Source organism: Anabrus simplex, chromosome 8, assembly GCF_040414725.1.
Source record: "Anabrus simplex isolate iqAnaSimp1 chromosome 8, ASM4041472v1, whole genome shotgun sequence".
NCBI lineage: Eukaryota > Metazoa > Arthropoda > Insecta > Orthoptera > Tettigoniidae > Anabrus > Anabrus simplex.
Window position 1 is genome coordinate 90,955,960 of NC_090272.1, and position 21,108 is coordinate 90,977,067.

Here is a 21,108-nt window from a genome sequence, read left to right on the forward strand (position 1 = left end):
ATAATAATAATAATAAACAAGAAACTTGAACTGAACTTTTGGAAAAAGTTGCTCCCTTCAAAGTAGAAAAGAAGTACGAGCTTGATGAATTAGCTCTCTCATGTGGCCATGAGGTAGTAAGGTTGCCACTCTACCACTGCCAATACAACCCAATTGAACTGATTTGGGCTCAAGTCAAGAGAGAAGTGGCAGACAGGAACAAGACCTTTGAAAATAAAAGATGCAGAAAAACTCGCGTCAGGAACCATCCAGCGTGTGACTGCTGCAGATTGGGAAAAGTGCTTCAATCACGCAGAAAACCTTCAAGCAGACGATTGGGCCAAGGAAATAGAAGAATGGTGCCATTCATTATCAATGTGAATGACGACTCTACAGATAGTGAGATGAGTAAATACAATGACTAAGAAATCAAAGACTGGCTTGAAGCTAGAAACCGATTCCTAATACATTGTAATCGAATGCCAACTTGTCCTTTAAAGTAGTTCTTTTTCCTATATCACACAGTCCAATATATAGTATCCAACTATTTTAAATTATATTGTAAATCATACACAAATATTTTAATACAACTGATACATTAATATGTAACCCGAAAGTATTTACCGTGCCCTGTCCTGCGCTGGCACGAGCGACCCGACCGACCTCGGCTAGTGACATTTATATGATCGCTTTCTGGGCCATTTTCCAGAAAACTAAAAGACCCATGGTAACATGTTACAGATTTTTAAAAAATTAAGTCAGATGTTTTTCTACATATTTCCCACATACAAAAGTTTATTGGCTCAAAAAAACAAAAACTTGGACGCTTACTGAAATGTTCAAAACAGGATTCTACAGGTTTTTTTTTAACTTGTTGAGATTCTTATTCTTAATAATTATTTAAATTGGTTTATTTATAAAATAATTATACCACTAAAATCAGCAGTATTTTCTGAAACTTGAAGTGTATTTTGTTTTGGAACATTGTACGAGGTGACATCAGGAGTTTGGGAGAGAATAAACTTCCTCACGCTGTGAAATTGTGTTCAGTTAGACATTTCTTCGCCAGTTGCTGCATAACCTTGGCAACAGCGTAGTTTCTCTGATCCGCCTAATTTGGTGGCCACGACTTTAGATGAAACCACTGGTCATTACTGGGTAGAATAGGAATGCTTGCCTGAAGAGTAGCAAGCACGTTCTGCATGCTGTTTCCCTGCTTGTTCCTACAATGGCATTATGGAGTCTTGATATTCTGAGTGATAGTGCACTAGAAACCCTGATCAACTGTAAATCTGGTTCCTAATCCCCCATTTTTTGAGATTAATAATTTGACAACAAAGCCACTGAAAGAGATTGGAAAATGATCAAGATTGAAGATGTGATGGTACTGCCTAAGCTGCAACATGCCTCTCTACTAATCCCAATGTTTTGAACTTTATCATAGAAAGTCAAAGTTTTCTTAATTGGGACTGTAGAAAATGGATTACATTTCCTAGTAATGTTTTCTTTTATGTAACCTGTGTAATGCTAGAAGTGAATTCATATAAATTTTAAAGTTTTCTTAATTGGGATTGTAGAAAATGGATTACATTTCCTAGTAATGCTTTCTTTTATGTAACCTGTGTAATGCTAGATGTGAAGTCATATAAATTTTAACTACATACATAATTTGAAATAATAAAAAAAAAAAAAAGCTGAAAAATTCAAAAGAAAACAAATCAGTCCTGAGCTGAGACAATTAATAAATAGTCAGACACAAAAAGAATTATTCACTGACCTCAAAAATAGTAGAAGTTTTAGGGCCGGTTTCATCAGACTCCATCAAGGATTTAACGTCACGTTAAACTGCTCTAACAGGATTATTAAGAGAATGGCTGTTTCATCAACCTTTGTTCATGTTAAAACGCCATTAATCATCATCATCATCATTTCCCTTTATCCAGCTGTAGCCGGGTAGTGGCAAATATGGTTCCTCTCCACATTCTTCAGTCTTTCCATCACTCCTCCAACACTGTGTTCCAGTCCAGGTTTCTTTCTATAAAACTGCGTTGGATTGTATACTTCCATCTCAATCGTGGTCGCCCACGGCCTATCCTTCCTTGCATTTGCATTTCTATCACCTTTTTTGGCATTCCTTCGCCACTCATTCGCTTTATGTTCCCAAACGATCTTAGTCGGCTCTTCTCTATTCTATCATTCATTTTTTCCACTATAATTTCTTCCTGGATTTTCTGATTCCTTATTTTGTCTCATCTATTCTTCTGTATCATACTCCTCAAGAACTTCATTTCGGCTGCCTGTATTCGACTCTCATCCTCCTTTGTCATTGTCCAAGTTTCTGCTCCGTAAGTTGTTATGGTTACGTAATACATCTTGTACATAGTATCCTTTGCTTCCATTGGCACATCTTTGTCCCATATCATGTTTCTTACACTATGATAGAAACAGCTTCCAGCTTGAATCCTCTTACAAATCTCAGCATCCAGTCGAGCATTCTCCATTAATTCACTCCCCAGGTATTTGAACGTTTCCACTACTTCCGGGGGCTTGCCTGCAAGTCTAATCTGACCTTTCACTTCTTTCTCCCCTCTAGTCAAAACAAGAATTTTACTCTTTTCTACACTTGTTTTCAATCAACATTCTTCGATCTTCCCATTCACCACATTCAATTGATCTTCAACCGTCCTGCCGTCTTCTCCCCAAATCACAATATCATCTGCAAATAACATGTTCATTTCTCTTCCTCCTATGCTGCTTTTGCTGTTCTCATGATGTCATCCATTATTTTGTAAACAGGATTGGTGATAGAACACTTCCTCGTCTCAGCCCACTAGTTATTTTGAACCAACTTGTCCTGCCAACTTTGTGTTTGCATGCAACTACAACATTCCTTGTACCTTGCTATGATCATTTTTATTAATCCCTGTCCAATTCCTTTTTGGACCAGGCTGTCCCAAACTTTAGTCCTGGGGACACTGTCATATGCCTTTTCAATGTCAATGAATGTCATCACCATATCATTCCCGTACTCCCATTGCTTTTCCATTAGTTGTCTCATAATGAAAATGGGCTCTATCGTTGACCTTCCAGTTCTGAAACCAAACTGATTTTCAACCCTCAACCTTACTCTACTTTCCAGTATCCTCTCCATTATCTTAACAACATGGGATATTAGGGTAATTACCCTGTAGTTCTTCAAAACTTTCTTATTGCCTTTCTTGGAAATTGGGATGATTATTCCTTTTTGCCAATCCTCAGGGACCTCCTTATTCTCCCAGACATTCCTGAGAACCCAATATGTCCACTGCAGGCCTACAGCTCCAGCTGCCTTTATCATCTCCACTGAAATTTCATCTATTCCAGCAGTTTTTCCATTCTTCATCTTTCTTAGTGCCATTTCAATTTCATTCATTGTAATTTCTTGATCCATTTCTCATCAACTAATTGCCTTTCCTGGTCATCCATTGAATAACTGTCATCAGTTCTTATGTTCAGCAACTTCTGAAAATACTCTCTCCATCTATTTCTTATTTCTTCTGGCTTTGTTAATATTATGCCACCTTCATCCTTCACAAATCTGGTGTTTACTTGATCTCTCTTTTTGTTTCTTAAGATACCATACAGTAATTTCTTGCTGTTCTGTGTATCATCCCTCAATTTCTGTGTGAATAAGGCCCAGCTTTTCTTCCTCCACTACTTACTTGGCCAAATTCTTTACGTTCACATATTTTCTTCTACTTTCTTCAGATGTTTTCCATGCTTTCCATGCCATTTTCTTTTCCTTCACTTTAATCTTTACCCTATCATTCCACCATTGTGTCCCTCTGTCTTTCACATTTCCTGCAGTGCTTCCTTAAATCTTTTCCATTCATCTTCAACATTCCCCACCAAGGGCATTATTTCCCTTTGAAATTCTTCCTGTATGCTTTTCTCCTTCAACTTTCATACTCTAATTCTTTTCTCTCTTCTTAATGGGGATTTTTCAATCTTTTCCACTTTCCATTTTCCTATCACAACTCTATGATCTCCACCAAAGGCTTCTTCAGGCATGAATTCTTCTTCTTAAGACGCCGTCTCCGAGTGGAGGTTGGCGATCCACGTAACTAGCTCTGATCTTGACAGCGCAGAATGGAATGCCATCTAAAAGGCTCTTCCAGTGTTCTTTCTCTATGATTATATAATCAATCATGGTCTTCGTTTGCCTGTCTCCCCAACCATACCTTGTAATCTTCTGACAGTTCTTCTTCCTAAACCAGGTGTTTCCAACTATCATTTGGTTCCTCATGCAAAAACCCACCAACAACTCGCCTTCTGGATTTACATTTCCATATCCATACAATTCTCCCTTAATTTAACGTAGCACTTTCGTCCCATTAAAAAGCTTAATATTGTGTTAAAATAAAAATGGCTGGAAGAGATTTTGTGTTTGGTGTTCAGGTGCTCTATTTAGATTACATTCAAAATGATGAGAGACAGTAAGTTTCACAGAGAGGTAATGACATGCTTGAACGACAAGAAATGCAGTTTTTGGAGCAGTATAGGGTATCTAAACCTAACACAAAGAAAGTATTCGGAGAGATAGAAGAGAGGTTAGAATACCCTACTTCTGTAGCAACTGCAGAAGAGAGATAGGTACATAAACTAATATTCCAGGAACTTATTCACACGTAAGAAACATTTGTGTTGGAATATAAATTCAAAGGAAGGGAGATCATAACTGCATATAGCCTACACCATGGTGAGCCTAATTTCTAATATGATTGTGCAGCTGTAGTTATCTGTCCAGTTAATAAAATTCAGCTTAAAAGCCTCCAAATGGTAATACGAAAGATATATCTCACACAATAACAAGAATACTTTAAAACCTCAGTGTCATAGCAAATAAAGACAATTCTAATGTATCATGATAAAGAAATAATGGTGGCTTGCCGTGCTATTCTGCATCACAGTCGACGTAATTATGAAGAAGCTCAACTTCGTCACCGATAAATCAACAATCTTTGGAGTCATCTATTTAAACATACATACATACATTATCATTATAGACTGTTATGCCTTTCAGCGTTCAGTCTGCAAGCCTCTGAGAATTTACTAAACGACGCCACAATCCTCGATTTGCAACTAGTATTGTGGCCTCATTTAGTTCTATACCTCTATACCTATCTATTTAAATGCTGGAAATAATAGTCCATCTCCGGTCTTGGACCGTTCTAACTTATAATTTGAATAATTTATTTCTTATGTGCTTCTTTTTAGGTTGTCGTACAGGTATTTTATTTTTTTACAAGGATTATATGACATGTTTAGTCTGTATTGTCAACTTTGAACAGTTTAATGATATTAATATTAAAAGTTCCACCTTACATTACACACAGGCACTGTACAACCGGTTGTCGTGGCTAGCGATGTATAATAAAGAGGGGGTCGTTTATTGTCAGTAAGTTTTGTGTGCGCGTGCGTGCGTTTGAAAAGAAGCAGCGTGGTTACTGTAGTAATTGCCAGTGGTATCCATTAACTTACTGTTAGGCCGTGAATACAACACAACCCTTGATTTTTCGCATCAGATTCTGAGGGAAAAACGTTGTCGTGGATTCGAAGAAATACGATATCACTCCAGAGGCTTCTGTGGCAAACATTTCAGTTTTCTTCTTCAAACGGTGTCACCTAACCTAACCGTATATGTATCATGAAAACATATTTGAAACACATGTAGAGAAATGATAACCTCCTCGCTAAAAATTTAAACTGAATAGCCTTTCCGAAATTTAACTACTTAAATTGGAAGTAATTCGGCCACGGTTCATTAAAGGTACCATCCCGACATTCGCCTGGAATTGAGAATGGCAAACCGTGGAAAACCATTCCCAGGACGGCCGAAGGTGCAATTCAAACTCACGCTCTTCTCAAAGCAACGCACTACTAACGTGCCTCAGCACGCAGAGCTACACGGCTCGGTAAACACTGTTTAGTCACTTCATCAATCACTTTTTTAATGACGGTCCTGTTGACATGGAGTCTATGACACTCATCCCCTTCTGCAAACGTTATCTCGGGTTCACATCGTTGCTAAATAATGACCTGCAGTGTGATTGCTTAGGATGATGATGAAAGAAGAAGGGAATGAGTCATCATATCCAGTAGTCTGCGAGAAAACAACACAGTACCTGAAGGTTACACCATGTTGTAGAGTTACAGCATTTCCCTGTGCAGTACTGTATTGTTTGAATGAGCAAGAAATGGATTCATAATGGAAGAAAGTGGTTGTTTCCATGCAAAAAATGTTAGAAGCATTAAACAGGCTGAACAAAGGAGAACTTTTGAAAAATATTGCTGTAGACTATGGCGTAGGGACTTCAACTGTGTCTGATTGGAAGAAAAACCGAAAAGAAATTGAAGATTTCTGCTTTAAAATGATAACAAAAGATAGTTTAGAGAATCATGCCACAGTACAGAAAGCTAGAAATGAATCTCTAGATGACACATTATTCATGTGGTTTAGTGAAAAAAGAGAGCACGGTGTTCTGATTTCAGGGCCAATTTTACAAGAAAAAGCGCCTGGTTTAAACAGCAAGCTAGCAAATGGAGATTCTAACTTCAAAGCTAGTCAGGGTTGGTTGGAAAGGTGGAAAGCTTGTCATGGCATACGCCAGCTTTCAGTGACTGGTGAAAATTTTTCAGGGGATAAAGTCGCTGCTGACAGTTTCATAAAGGAATTTCAGGACATTATTTGCTCCGATAACTTAATGCCAGATCAGATATATAACGTCGATGAATCTGGGGTGTTTTATAGCATTCTACCAAATAAGACACTAGCATCTAAATTAGATGAATCGGCAAGGGGTTATAAAAGAAGTAAAGATCTCATTACAATTATGGCATGCACCAATGCATCTGGACGACATACATTTCCTCTCCTGTTAATAGGGAAATAAAAAAATCCTCATGCTCTTAAAAATGTGAATCGATCTGCCTTGCCGGTTTCTTACATATCCCAAAAGAATGCATGGATAGACAGTGGAACTTTCAAAAACTGGTTCAAAGAAGACTTCGTGCTGAACGTAAAAATGTTTTTAACGAAACAAGGTTTGCCACTGAAGGCCATTTTGTTAATTGACAATGCGCCGTCACATCTGGGAGTGGAAGAGTTGGTCAGTGTTGATATTCAAGTGAAATTTCTGCCACCTAATGTAACAGCTCTGTTGCAACCAATGGACCAGGTTGTATTGGAATACATCAAGCGGTTATACAGGAGGCAGCTGCTCAGCAAACTGATTAAAGAAGAGGGGGAATATGGTGTAATTTTGGTACTGAAGTCAAAGCGCGTCCAGAATACAATACCCCTAATTTTATTAAGAATTTTGGAATTTCCAAGTGGTCTAAATAAATTTCTGCCATTATTCCTTTGTTGATGATACATTTGCCATAATAAACCAATGGCGATATCGTTCTCGAACATTTGAATGCAGTCGATCCATGGATCAAGTTCACTTTCGAAGCGGAAGTCAATAATTCTTTAAATTTCTTAGATGTTATTATCAACAACAGCTCCAACAAATTCTCTTATACCATATTCAGGAAGCCCACCCAAACTATTAATACCATTTGGCAAGATTCAATGCATCCGAAATCTCAAAAAAGAGCAACATTTTATAGTTTGATCCACAGAGATTTTCATGTTCCTTTATCTAATGTAAATCGTAAAAAAAGAACTTGACTCCATCTGCTTAATAGCGAGAAAAAACGGGTTTAGCAGGCAATTTATTGACAGTATAGTCAATAAAGTTACTAACAAATCCAGTTCAACTCTACTTAGTTCTCTAACAAAAAGAAAAACAGATAAATACGCCACTTTCACTTATACCAATAATAAGATTTACGATATTACCAAGATCTTTAAGAAGCATAAGATCAATATTGCTTTTAAAACAGTCAACAATAACATTAATTTATTTTACAACCATCATAAAATTAACAACGCTGTTAATAAATATAATAAATCAGGCGTATATATGTTGAATTGCAACCAATGTCCCGCGAGCTACATTGGGCAAACCGGAAGAGGATTTTCAGTTAGATATAAGGAACATATCAATGCCGCTAAACACAGAAGATACTCCGCCATGAGCACTCATATGACAGAGTCCAATCATTTGTTTACTTCCATAGAACAGGACTTAAAAATTCTTTATTTTCATAACAAGGGCACTTTACTTAACGTTCTAGAAAACATCTATATTAATATAGATCAAAAATGTAATCCCATTCACAATTTGAATGAAATTTCAGAAACTGCGAACGTAATTTTCGAGGCATTGCTTAAAACTCCTACTTTGACAAACTCACAAATAAGCTTCCACGTGATAGCTCCCCGCCTATTGATGCCAACCTTCCCCTACTTTCCCCTCATATCAGCTCCCTTCACACACGACCTCCATAGTTCGCCCCCAGTCAGCCACAATCATCCACGCTGAACTAGTCGCTCTTGGACAGGTGAGAACGTAAGTAATCAGATGTGCCGCACTCTTTTTTCTTTTATTGCTTTATATCACAAGATATAAAAACTTGCCTATTTTAATAGTAACAACAGCCATCATTCTCGTTCTAGGGCCCTATACTGCACATTCTACACACGTTATTATGTTCAAATATTCCACCTAACTTCTCAGCAAGAAATGTCAACATCATGCCAATAAGATGACCTTAACATCCACTCATCGGATTCCTTACACATCGTTTTTATTCTACTGGATTTAACATTGTGCACTACATTATCAAACTTTCACCGACACAACAGAAAATTGTATGTCAACACAGCACCTTCTAAAAGAAGAATTTTAATGCCAAGTTTTACTGGATCATCCCATATGGACAATCTTAATTTTAATGATATTTTCAAGTGTTGAGCTCTGAGCAATCCTGAACACTCTTCACCATTTTAATTGACGTATTCGGCTACCTGAATTATTTTAATGTGTTACTTTATCCTTGTCCTTGTTGCTTTCTCTTAAAGATTTTTACGGCTGATGATGTCTACAAGTTAGACGAAACATGTCCCGTCATATTTTAAAATATGTAAATAATTACATAATAAAAAGTCTTGATATTGTAAAGGTGGAACATTTGACTCAACCTTCAAAGTATACTTACAACAATACAGGCTTTATAATGAAGTTCATTTTATGTAATTAACAACTGCTATCGGTCACGTTATTTATGCATTTATTACAAAAATGTGTTATCCTCTTTCATTTTGAATTTTCTTTAGAGAACAGTGGACACAGTGAAGAAACGATACCAAAGGTAATCGATCGCATGCAACATAATGGCTAAGGTGCATAAATATTTGTAACGGAAATCGTGCACGCTTAATCGTTCGTAATAACGGATGCGTCAGTGATAGGGCTCTCGGTGTAACCGAAGGATAATACACAGTTTAATAGGAATCTTAAAGGGGCCGCAAAAAATTGTCCTTATAAAGGGGGTTCTCGTTATATGCCATACGCACTATAGCGGACTTCTACTGAAGTATCGGAAATGGGGCATACAGTACCACAGAGCAGTATGAATGGCCATCCCTTGGGGTATGGAATTTGTTGGTTGGCTGTATCTTCTCGTGGAAGCCATTGAAGCCAAAGTGTGTGTATGTGGCATCACTTGTAGTTAGATGGGCTTCAGAACCTCAGTGATTAACAACTCTTCTGGTAAGTGCTAAGCTTCCTGTTATCTTCCTTCTAGTACACCGATTGATGTGGCAATATCAGGATGTCCAAATGTAGACTTAATGTCCTCCAAGAAAAAATATCTCATTGACTATAATGTGTCATTTTGTTTGAAATGTGCACTGTCCTTTTCTACTACCAAATGGAGTTTACATGAGTCATGAAGCCCTCATTCTTTTGCTTGATCCTCCAAAACTAACCACCAAAGTGCCTTATACAAACCTGGGAGTTGGAGACCTGTTCAGTGCCTCCCAGCTAGGACAGACGTCACTGATAGGACATCCTGAGCTAGAGTTCACTTAGGTAGGGTAGTCAGTCCTTTCCGCTCCTCCTCTAGCCAAGAGCATGTGGCAACCCATCCAAAAGCTGACCACACCAAATGCTGCTAAACTCTGGAGATCTTGCAGGATTTTGTGTTTCAACATAGCTATGACATTGGCCACTTACCTTCAGAATGTGAAAATGTTATGTCTTTAATATAGATGCGTCAGTGTCCATCCTGAAATCATCAAGTGGTTCAGAGTTTCCAAACAAGCTCGCAGTTTGGTGTTCATAAGCCACAGCACTTCGTAATTACACAGAATTTCAGGCACATGCATCTTCATTTAAAAACTGCACAGGATTTGGCTTTCACTTATTTCCTTTAGTTCTTCCCAATGGAGCATAGGGCATTTATGAAGCTGGATAATTTCAGTCTATTGCTCACTTTTTTCCCTGTTCTTGACCCACATCCTCCATGAAATGTGTCCACAAGTATTGTGCCACTTCTCTGAGCCACTAGGGATTCCAATCCAGTACTTATTTCCCAATGGTGATGGCTGCCTTCCTGACTGTACTCTTAGCCACTTCTACTTCCATTTATTAACGTAGAATACTTTTTTTTTCTTTTTTGAGGACCTATGATACTTGGTCAAAGGCAACACATGGACAGCATTATCAACAGCTGTACAGAGAATGTCTCTACACTACACGTTATAATTCTCATGTTAGGTCCGTATTGAAATGTATGTAAATACAAAGTATGTTACAAGTTTTTTTTAATATCCACCTATTCAATACAAAGAGATCTTTTTTAAGAATTAAATATTATTATAAAATGTTAAGGGACATGTTTCGTCCATATTAAGGGCATCGTCAGCCTCAAACCTATATTAATATCCTCTTTTTACAACTTGTGAAAACAATCAGGATCCTGATTTTTCATCATACAGGACGTCAGCGACTGGGCAGAGATGAAGCCGAGGGTGCCATGGTTGGAGAGACAGAAGGACCGAAACCAAATCTCGAAAAGCAAGCCGCCAAGCAGCAACATAGCTGTCTGAAGATCTGGAGGAGGAGATTTCGTCTTCCCTCAATCAATCAATCAATCAATCAATCAATCAATCAATCAATCGATCATTAAATCATTGATTGTACTGTATTTACAGCTGTCGCTCAGGTAGCAGATTCCCTATCAGTTGTTTACCTTGTCTTTTCTAAATGATTTCAAAGAATGTGGTAATCTACTGAATGACATAATCACCCTGTGTACAATTTACAGTCAAAATAGAAATGTGCATGTAAAGACACACACTGAATGTATGAAGTGTCAAGTTAGACACTGTAAAATGTTCTGTCAAGTTCCATGTTCGCATACAGTAATGCTCTTTGCCTGCTTGCGGATGTTGTTGTCTCCATTCCTTGTAATATATTATTATGTAGAATAGTATTGATAAGTTACTGCAAAGGGAGGGGGGGGGGGGTGTGTGTGTGTGTGTGTGTGTGTGTGTGTGTGTGTGTGTGTGTGTGTGTGTGTGTGTGTGTGTGTGTGTGTGTGTGTGTGTGTGTGTGTGTGTGTGTGTGTGTGTGTGTGTGTGTGTGTGTGTGTGTGTGTGTGTGTGTGTGTGTGTGTGTGTGTGTGTGTGTGTGTGTGTGTGTGTGTGTGTGTGTGTGTGTGTGTGTGTGTGTGTGTGTGTGTGTGTGTGTGTGTGTGTGTGTGTGTGTGTGTGTGTGTGTGTGTGTGTGTGTTTTTTTTTTTTTGAAAATATAATTATCAGTTTGTAGTAAATTTATACAATTTAATAATAATAATAATAATAATAATAATAATAATAATGTTATTTGCTTTACGTCCCAATAACTACTTTTCAATAACTACTTTTTCGGTCTTCGGAGATGCCGAGGTGCCGGAATTTAGTCCCACGTGAGTTCTTTTACGTGCAAGTAAATCTACCGACACGAGGCTGACGTATTTGAGCACCTTCAAATACCACCGGACTGAGTCAGGATCAAAGCTGCCACGTTGGGGTCAGAAGGCCATCGCCTTAACCGTCTGAGCCACTCAGCCCGGCAATAATAATAATAATAATAATAATAATAATAATAATAATAATAATAATAATAATAATAATAATAATAATAATAATAATAATAATAATAATAATACCCTTTCTACTTATAAGGCACTGAGTGCATGCCAGCAAAGTTATTCCAATACTGCATCAGCTAAGGAAACACTGCATCTGTTGACTACAGGAGTGCCTAGCGGTGCTGTATGGCACCCACTATTTTTGCGTTAATAGGGGTACCGAACAACAGGAAAATGAAAATGCATGCTTAAAAGTAATTGTTAAGTACAAACAACAAACAAAAAAAAGGATTTTACGAGAGAAAAGGATTCAGGCGTTGAGGGGTTAATATTGCTTGGTTCCTTAGGTGAATGGTCCATGTACCGGCCTTTGGTTCATACGACCCAGGTTTTGATTCCCAGCTGAGCTGAGAATTTTAACTGCATCTAGTTCATTCCTCCAGCTTAAAGACTGGGTGCTTGTGTTAGTCTTAATACAGACCACTTCATATACAGTACACAAAACAGACTTACATATTCAAAATATGATTGCATTAGGACAAGGAGGGGCTAGTATTTGTTTATTGCAGTTGATAGACGACAACAGGGCAAGCAGTGCATCAAACACAATCGTCATATGAGTTTGCATTACCAACAAGACAAGATCAATTTTAAACAAGAATTTGAGACTCCTTCAAGTGCGAAATTTTTTTTTAAACAGTCAGAATCGAATGTGTGCTGATTGTTCAGGAGCTAGCAGCTTTCTGATCAAGACTGAAAAAATGAAGAGTGAAAGGAACCTACGACAGAGCACCAGATGTAAACAAGCTGTAGTTTCTGACATGGCCGACTGCAACCGTATTTTGAACATGTAATACCAAAAATTAAATTCATTCCTCCACAGAGGATTGGCATCAGAAAGAGCATCCAACCGTCAAACTGTGCAAAATGCACATCAACTGCTGACCCCAAGAATCTGGAAAAAAAGAAAACAAGTTGTCGCCATAGGTAAAACTGCAGTTAGTAATGTATTGTAAATAAAAAACCTATCAGGTATCATATTCCTAAGGGGCGAGTCTTTACTACCCTATGCAGAGAAACTTCTGAAGTATTTTCAAAACTTATGGTAGTATTTCTAGAAACACACTGTTGACAGGAAAAAGATAGGGAAAAAAGAAACACCTACCTAAAACCAAGGAGAGTGGATACGATGGTGTAATCCTACTCCTCACCAAATGGAGACTTGAAAGAAACATTTATCAAAAGCCATACTCACAAGCTTTTCATTGTACCCCACCATCTGGATCCTGGCTAGGCTATCGTTGACAGCCTGCATACTGTAAATGTGCTTCCAGTTGCGTGGCTTCTGACTATCACAAAGTGGAGGAGGAAGCACATGAAGATGTTCCTTCCAGTGGCTAGCAAGAGTGGCTTTTGGAGTCTGTTCAATATGCAGCACCAGCTCTTCCAGGAACAATCTGCACATTTAAAGAGCTTATAGGATACTCAGAGATAATTCTATTTTATGTGACTTAATTCTGACACAAAAAGGGACAGGATCAACAGTCTAATGTGTAATATAAATCACAGGGATGCAACTTCTCATTTTAAAAATACCACATACATAGAAAGAAGATAAATGAAACCCGCCATTACATACACATACGAAAAAATTAAAACATGCGACAAAACGTTAGGTCAACTTTTAAAGCAATAAAGGAACTGATAATAATCTCATGAGAAGATGCCATAGCAGTCTGATTGTGCCTCAAAAGCATTCCCAAAGAATTACTGAATGTGTTATGAGACTGGACAAGACAGACACTATTCCCCAAAAGAGGACATAGAAATAACAGTACACCTTCTGAAAGGATTTCTCCTTGAATTGTCATAACTTAAAATCTTTTAATAATTTCTTTTATTGTAACAAGGTTGAGAGAGTTCACTGCAATGCAGGATAGTACTCACCAGTGGTCTCAAGTGAAAGCTCTCAGAAGCTACTGTTTAGTAATGCCAACAATCCCCTTCAGAGACATTTACCAATGTCTTTAGCAAGCCTTGGAGTTATGGGAGTAACAGTGCGTCAACTTTAAAACAGAAGCTTAGAGACATATTGCTAGTGACGTATTACTGGGTATCTACATTAACATTCACATTTAGAGCTGAAAAGTCTTAAAATACTAAGGTAAAATATATGAATATAAGTTGTTACCTTCCAATTTGTAACGTAGGTTCTGTGGCATACACAACACCAGTGAATCCAGTCCCTTCAGTGATGAAAGGAAGAGCCAGCATGCACAGGTAGTTGGAAATTAAGATGACATCGATTTCAGAAAAGTCTACAATTTTGGGTTGTGGCGAGAAAAACTCTGGAGCAGAATCAACAAAAACTCTGCCACAACATTCCTTTAGCTCCTGTAACACGAAATGATTATCAGGTCAAGTCAAAATACGGAAATGTTAAACTACATAATGTTCAGTAAAATGCTTTTGTATAATGAAAGCTGGCCTAAGACAAATAAGACAAAAAAGTTCAGGCGCAAACTGAAAGAACTGTCACTGCTGCACCAATATGACTGATATTTCTCAGTATCTTCCTTGGACTCTTTACTAAAATATATGGCACTAAAATAAAATACAGGTACATAAACTCCTTTAAAATGTGCTATATTATCTACTACAGTACATCGACAGTGTCATGACAAACTATAAGAAGCAAACAATCCAAAATTTTTGTTTATACACGAAGAGAAATAAAATTTTTAAAAGTAATGTTAAGTAAGTAGGTTAAAATGCTATTTTACTAATTTTGATATGAAACTTTCAGAAACTTATGTTATAATGTCAAACCAGGAAGTAACAACTGAACTTGTTAGAATGGAAAACATGTAAATGTTTCTCATGGAGAAAATTGTAACAACTAAAGATTTACTGACTTTTTACAGTCTATTTTGTTTTTTCTCAGAGTTGCTACGTTTGTTCGTTGCTCATTGTTTGACTTGGTTTCTTTTCTTTGCATGTTACCTTTATTGTATCCTCATACCACTTACCCCATCTAGTTGCTGATCGGAGATATCACGAGGCATCCATGCTGGTAAATTATTTAGCCTTGCACTGGGCACAAGTGGTAAGGGTAAGAAATTAAGAACTGTTTGGGCTGACAGACCACAGTCCAGCATCAATGTTATCTCTTTAAATCGAAGTATGTAGCATGGCTTGTTAGGATCACTGCTTAAGCAATACTAAAAATAAATAAAAAAATTACTTTATAGGAAATATAATACTCTACATGTCAAGTCATACATAAGAACATGAAAAGGAAATGGAAAGAAGAAGCAACAGAAAAAGGGGACAAGGGCTAACATGAAAACATAAATGACAAGAATACTCCTGCTGGTAACAAACATTCAATGGACAATATGGATGTAAAGGAGAGAGCATTAAGTTACTAGTAAGACCCCAATTAGAATATGGTTCCAGTATATGGGACCCACATCAAGACTAAATACGAGAATTGGAAATTACGTGGTCGTGGTGGTGTTGCCCCTGTTCCAAATAATTTCCCTCGGGAATAGATTACTTTCTGCCTTTTATGATTTATTTCTTCATCAATTAGTATTCGAAGCCACAAATATTTTGCATACAACACGCTTAACCCTCGATCTTTCCCTAAGTAACATACAACAATCCATCCAATCCCTTAATATCATTCCTGGATTTTGAGACCATCAGGCAATTCTTGCAACACTAACCCATACAAAATCAACTCCCAAATTTCATACCTGACAGTACAAAATTTCTGAAGGAGGGAGTGCCTCTTCCAATAATGGAAAAGAAAACCAACCGACTGTGAGTGGGAGCAGTACAGGCTGGCTAGGAACAAGGCTAAACAATCTGTCAGAGATTCCTACAGTTCTTATATTTTCAGCTTTAACAGCAACTCCAAGGAATTGTGGCCCTTTCTCAGGATTAAAGGTTGGAACAGAATTTTTTAAATTATTTTTTTTACAATTAGTGTTACATCGCACCGACACAGATCGGTCTTACGGCAACGATGAGATAGGAAAGGGCTAGGAGTGGGAAGGAAGCAGGCAGCTGTGGACTTAATTTAGGTACATCCCCACCATTTGCCTCGTATCAAATGGGAAACCACCATCCAGTATCAATTACATTAAGGTTCTGTATATGTATGGAACAGTCTAGTTGTTAAATATATGTTAGATTTCCTCAAAGAGAGAAACCTACTGAATTCAAACCAGCACGGTTTCCTACCTGGAAAAACCTGCACAACACTTTTAACAAAATTCATTGATGATTAGCAGTTCTTTCTGGAGCAGACGGATGACTCACAACTAGACTGTGTGACCCTGGACTGAAGCAAAGCTTTTGACCAAGTGCCACATCAGAGACATCTGTTAAAACTTAACAACTACGGCATTCAGGATAAACTGTTGGCATGGCTGAAGTCATTTTTAGTGTGTCGAACGCAATGTGTTGTGTAAGGAGGAGCCAAATCAGACCAAACCGCAATTACTTCTGGAGCAATTCAGGGTAGTGTGATAGGGCCTCTCCTGTACACGATTTATGCTCTCAACTTACTAAATAGTGTAAATTTGACCATGGCACAGTGTGCCGATGACAGTCATTTGTGTGTTGTGTTTGAGTCATCAGTCCATAGACTGGTTTGATGCAACTCTCCATGCCACCCTATCCTAACCTTTTCATTTCTACGTAACTATTGCATCCTACATCTGCTCTAATCTGCTTGTCATATTCATACCTTGGTCTACCCCTACCGTTCTTACCACCTACACTTCCTTCAAAAACAAACTGAACAAGTCCTGGGTGTCTTAAGATGTGTCCTATCATTCTATCTCTTCTTCTCGTCAAATTTAGCCAAATCGATCTCCTCTCACCAATTCGATTATCTCTTCATTCGTGATTCGATCTATCCATCTCACCTTCAGCATTCTTCTGTAACACCACATTTCAAAACCTTCTATTCTCTTTCTTTCTGAGCTAGTTATCGTCCATGTTTCACTTCCATACAATGCCACGCTCCACACAAAAGTCTTCAAAAACATCTTTCTAATTCCGATATCAATGTTTGAAGTGAGCAAATTTCTTTTCTTAAGAAAGCTCTTCCTTGCTTGTGCTAGTCTGCATTTTATGTCCTCCTTACTTCTGCCATCGTTAGTTATTTTACTACCCAAGTAACAATATTCATCTACTTCCTTTAAAACTTCATTTCCTAATCTAATATTTCCTACATCACCTGCCTTCGTTCGACTGCACTCCATTACTTTTGTTTTGGACTTATTTATTTTCATCTTGTACTCCTTACCCAAGACTTCATCCATACCATTCAGCAACTTCTCGAGATCTTCTGCAGTCTCAGATAAAATAACAATATCATCGGCAAATCTCAAGGTTTTGATTTCCTCTCCTTGGACTGTGATTCCCTTTCCAAATTTCTCTTTGATTTCCTTTACTGCCTGTTCTATGTAAACATTGAAAAGGAGAGTGGACAAACTGCAGCCTTGCCTCACTCCTTTCTGGATTGCTGCTTCTTTTTCAAAGCCCTCGATTCTTATCACTGCAGACTGATTTTTATACAGATTTTAGATAATTCTTCGTTCTCGGTATCTGATCCCGATCATCTTCAGAATCATAAATAGCTTGGTCCAATCAACATTATCGAATGCCTTTTCTAGATCTACAAATGCCATGTACGTGGGCTTGTCCTTCCTGATTCGATCGTCTAAGATCAAACGTAAAGTCAGGATTGCTTCATGTGTTCCTACATTTCTTCTGAAGCCAAACTGATCTTCTCCCAACTCCGCTTCAACTTGTTTTTCCATTCTTCTGTAAATAATACGTGTTAAAATTTTGCAGGCATGAGATACTAAACTAATGGTGCGGTAGTTTTCACACCTGTCAGCACCGGCTTTCTTGGGAATAGGTATAACAACATTCTTCTGAAAATCGGATGGGACTTCTCCTGTCTCATACATCTTGCACACTAAATGAAATAACCTTGCCATGCTGGTTTCTCCTAAGGCAGTCAGTAATTCAGAGGGAATGTCATCAATTCCAGGTGCCTTGTTCCTATTGAGGTCACTCACAGCTCTGTCAAACTCTGACCTCAGAATTGGGTCTCCCATTTCATCAGCACCAACAGCATCTTCATGTTCCAGAACCAAATTATCTACATCTTTACCTTGATACAACTGTTGGATATGCTCCTGCCATCTTTCTGCTTTGTCTTCTTTCCCTAGAAGTGGCTTTCCATCTGAGCTCTTAATATTCATACACCTAGATTTCCTTTCTCCAAAGGTTTCCTTGATTTTCCTGTATGCAGCATCTACCTTTCCCAGGACCATACAACCTTCGACATCCTTGCACTTCACCTTCAGCCATTCTTCCTTAGCTACCTTGCACTTTCTATCCACTTGATTCTTTAATCGCCTGTATTCTTTTCTGCCCCTCTTCATTTCTAGCATTCTTGTATTTTCGTCGTTCATCAATCAGGTCTAGTATCTCCTGAGTTATCCACTGATTCTTAGTTGATCTTTTCTTCCTTCCTAACATTTCTTCAGCAGCCCTACTGACTTCATTTTTCATGACTCTCCACTCATCCTCTATAGTGTTTCCTTCAGCCTTTTCATTTAGTCCTTGTGCAACATGTTCTTTGAAACAATCCCTCACACTGTTTTCTCTCAACTTGTCTAGATCCCATCTTTTTGCATTCTTTCCTTTCTTCAATTTCTTCAACTTCAGATGGCATTTCATGACCAACAAGTCGTGGTCAGAGTCCACGTCTGCTCCTGGGAAAGTTTTGCAATCCAACACCTGGTTTCTGAATCTCTGCCTAATCATAATGAAGTCTATTTGATACCTTCCAGTGTCTCCAGGTCTCGTCCACGTATACAGCCGTCGTTTGTGGTGTTTGAACCAAGTATTGGCAAGGACTAAATTATGATCAGTGCAGAATTCAACCAGCCGACTTCCTCTTTCGTTCCTTTGTCCCAATCCAAATTCTCCTACTGTACTACCTTCTCTTCCTTGGCCGACCACTGCATTCCAGTCTCCCATCACAATTAGATTCTCGTCACCTTTTACATATTGTATTAAATCTTCTATCTCCTCATATATTCTTTCGATTTCTTCATCATCCGCTGAACTAGTAGGCATATAGACCTGCACTAATGTGGTGGGCATTGGTTTGGTGTCTATCTTGACGACAATAATTCTTTCACTATGCTGGTCATAGTACCTTACCCGCTGCCCTATTTTCTTATTCATGATTAAACCAACTCCTGCATTTCCCCTGTTTGATTTTGTGTTGATAATTCGGTAGTCGCCTGACCAAAAATCTTTTTCTTCCTGCCAACGTACTTCACTTATACCAACTACATCTAACTTTAGCCTATCCATTTCCCTCTTCAGATTCTCTAACCTACTACAACGATCCAAACTTCTAACATTCCACGCTCCAACTCGCAGAATGTCAGTATCCATCTTCCTGATGATCGCCCCCTCTCGTGTAGTCCCCACCCGGAGATCCGAATGGGGGACTAGTTTACCTCCGGAATATTTTACCCGGGAGGAAGCCATCATCAGTACATCATTCACACAGAGAGAGGTGCATGTCCTCGGGAGTTAGTTACGGCTGTAGTTTCCCGTTGCTTTCAGCCGTGTAGCAGTATCAACACAGCTAAGCCATGTTGAGTATTATTACAAGGCCGTATCAGTCAATCATCTAGACTGCCGCCCTTGCAACTACCGAAAGGCTGCTACCCCCCTTTCGATGAACCATTCGTTAGTCTGGTCTCTCAACAGATACCCATCCGATATGGTTGCACCTGCGGCTCGGTTATCTGCATCATTGGGACACGCAAGCCTCCCCACCGCGGCAAGGTCACATGGTTCGCAGAGGAGGACAGTCATTTATAGAACCATAAAAAATAATGATGATATGGTGCACTTCCAATCTGAATAGTACAGCTTTGTGGTCTGATGGAAATAAAATGTGTATAAATGTTAATAAGTGCAAAATACACTGCCTGGCAAAAAAAAAAATTGAAGCACCCATAATGGGAGGAGGAAACGAAATGAAACTTCACATGTTGAAAAGGTACGTGATGTTATTTCAGTGATTACAAAATAAGAGTCAAATTTACAAAAAACATGTCAGGACGAGCCCACTTATCAGTATGACGCTGCATCCCCTCTGGCTGGATGCATGCAGTGATTCGGTTGGGAAGGGTGTCATAAAACCATTGTATCCTTTTCTGAGCAAGCTGGTCGACAACTGTTGTAACTGGTCCCTGATATACTGGATACTGGCATTGGGACGGAGTTGATGTTCTATCGGAGATAGATCTGGGGATCTTGCTGGCAACAGGAGTACCTCAACATCACACAGACAGTTCACAGAGACACGTGTCGTGTGTGGACGAGCAGTCCTGTTGAAAAATGGCACCACGATAATTTATTATTTATTTATTTATTTAGCGTATGGCTTTACAGATACAGCACACAATGATTTTGAAGAAAAAACTCTATATTTATATCCAGGTTATTTATATAGCTCCCTGGAAGCGCATGAGCAAAGTCACTGATATCGCCACTGTACTTTCTTTTTGGACATTCGCTGATAATGTGCAGGATGGTCTGCTTGGAGGCAACACAGTCGCAGTTAGGCGTAGGAATTATTTTCCACTTGTAATGGAAATCTGCGCAGTTACCATGGCCCGATTGTATCCTGTTAAGAGTAGACCAGGTTTTCCGAGGAAGCTCAAATCCAGGTGGCAGTGATGGTCCTATGTGTGGCAAAGTTGACTCAGGCCTAGTATCTTGTCTTCCCTGCCATTCCTTAGTAATATTGAAGTTGGTATTCTTCAGTTCTATTGCAGTTCTTATTGGTGGATTTCGGGACCACGATTCAGATGAACACCGGCGATGTCGTCATGTATTGGTAATTGGGGATTATTTATTAATTTCTTAAATTCCCTGAGGAGAGCATTTTTACGTCAAAGATCTGGTTGGGAGATATGGCTGAGAATAGGTAGACAGTATGTG

The 21,108-nt window shown here is 38.5% G+C and overlaps 1 protein-coding gene across 2 annotated transcripts in view; it reads right to left on the reverse strand.

Annotated features, from left to right (window-relative positions):
* The window catches only part of IntS9 (integrator complex subunit 9), a 157,765-nt gene that overhangs the window by 132,782 nt on the left and 3,875 nt on the right, over positions 1–21,108 (reverse strand). For both annotated transcript variants that reach the window (XM_067152914.2, XM_067152913.2), the window contains exons 2-4: positions 15,075–15,266; positions 14,237–14,439; positions 13,301–13,502 (exon numbers count right to left, since the gene is read on the reverse strand). In XM_067152914.2, coding sequence (XP_067009015.2) covers positions 13,301–13,502; positions 14,237–14,439; positions 15,075–15,266 — 597 coding nt within the window. The remainder of the gene's footprint in view (positions 1–13,300; positions 13,503–14,236; positions 14,440–15,074; positions 15,267–21,108) is intronic.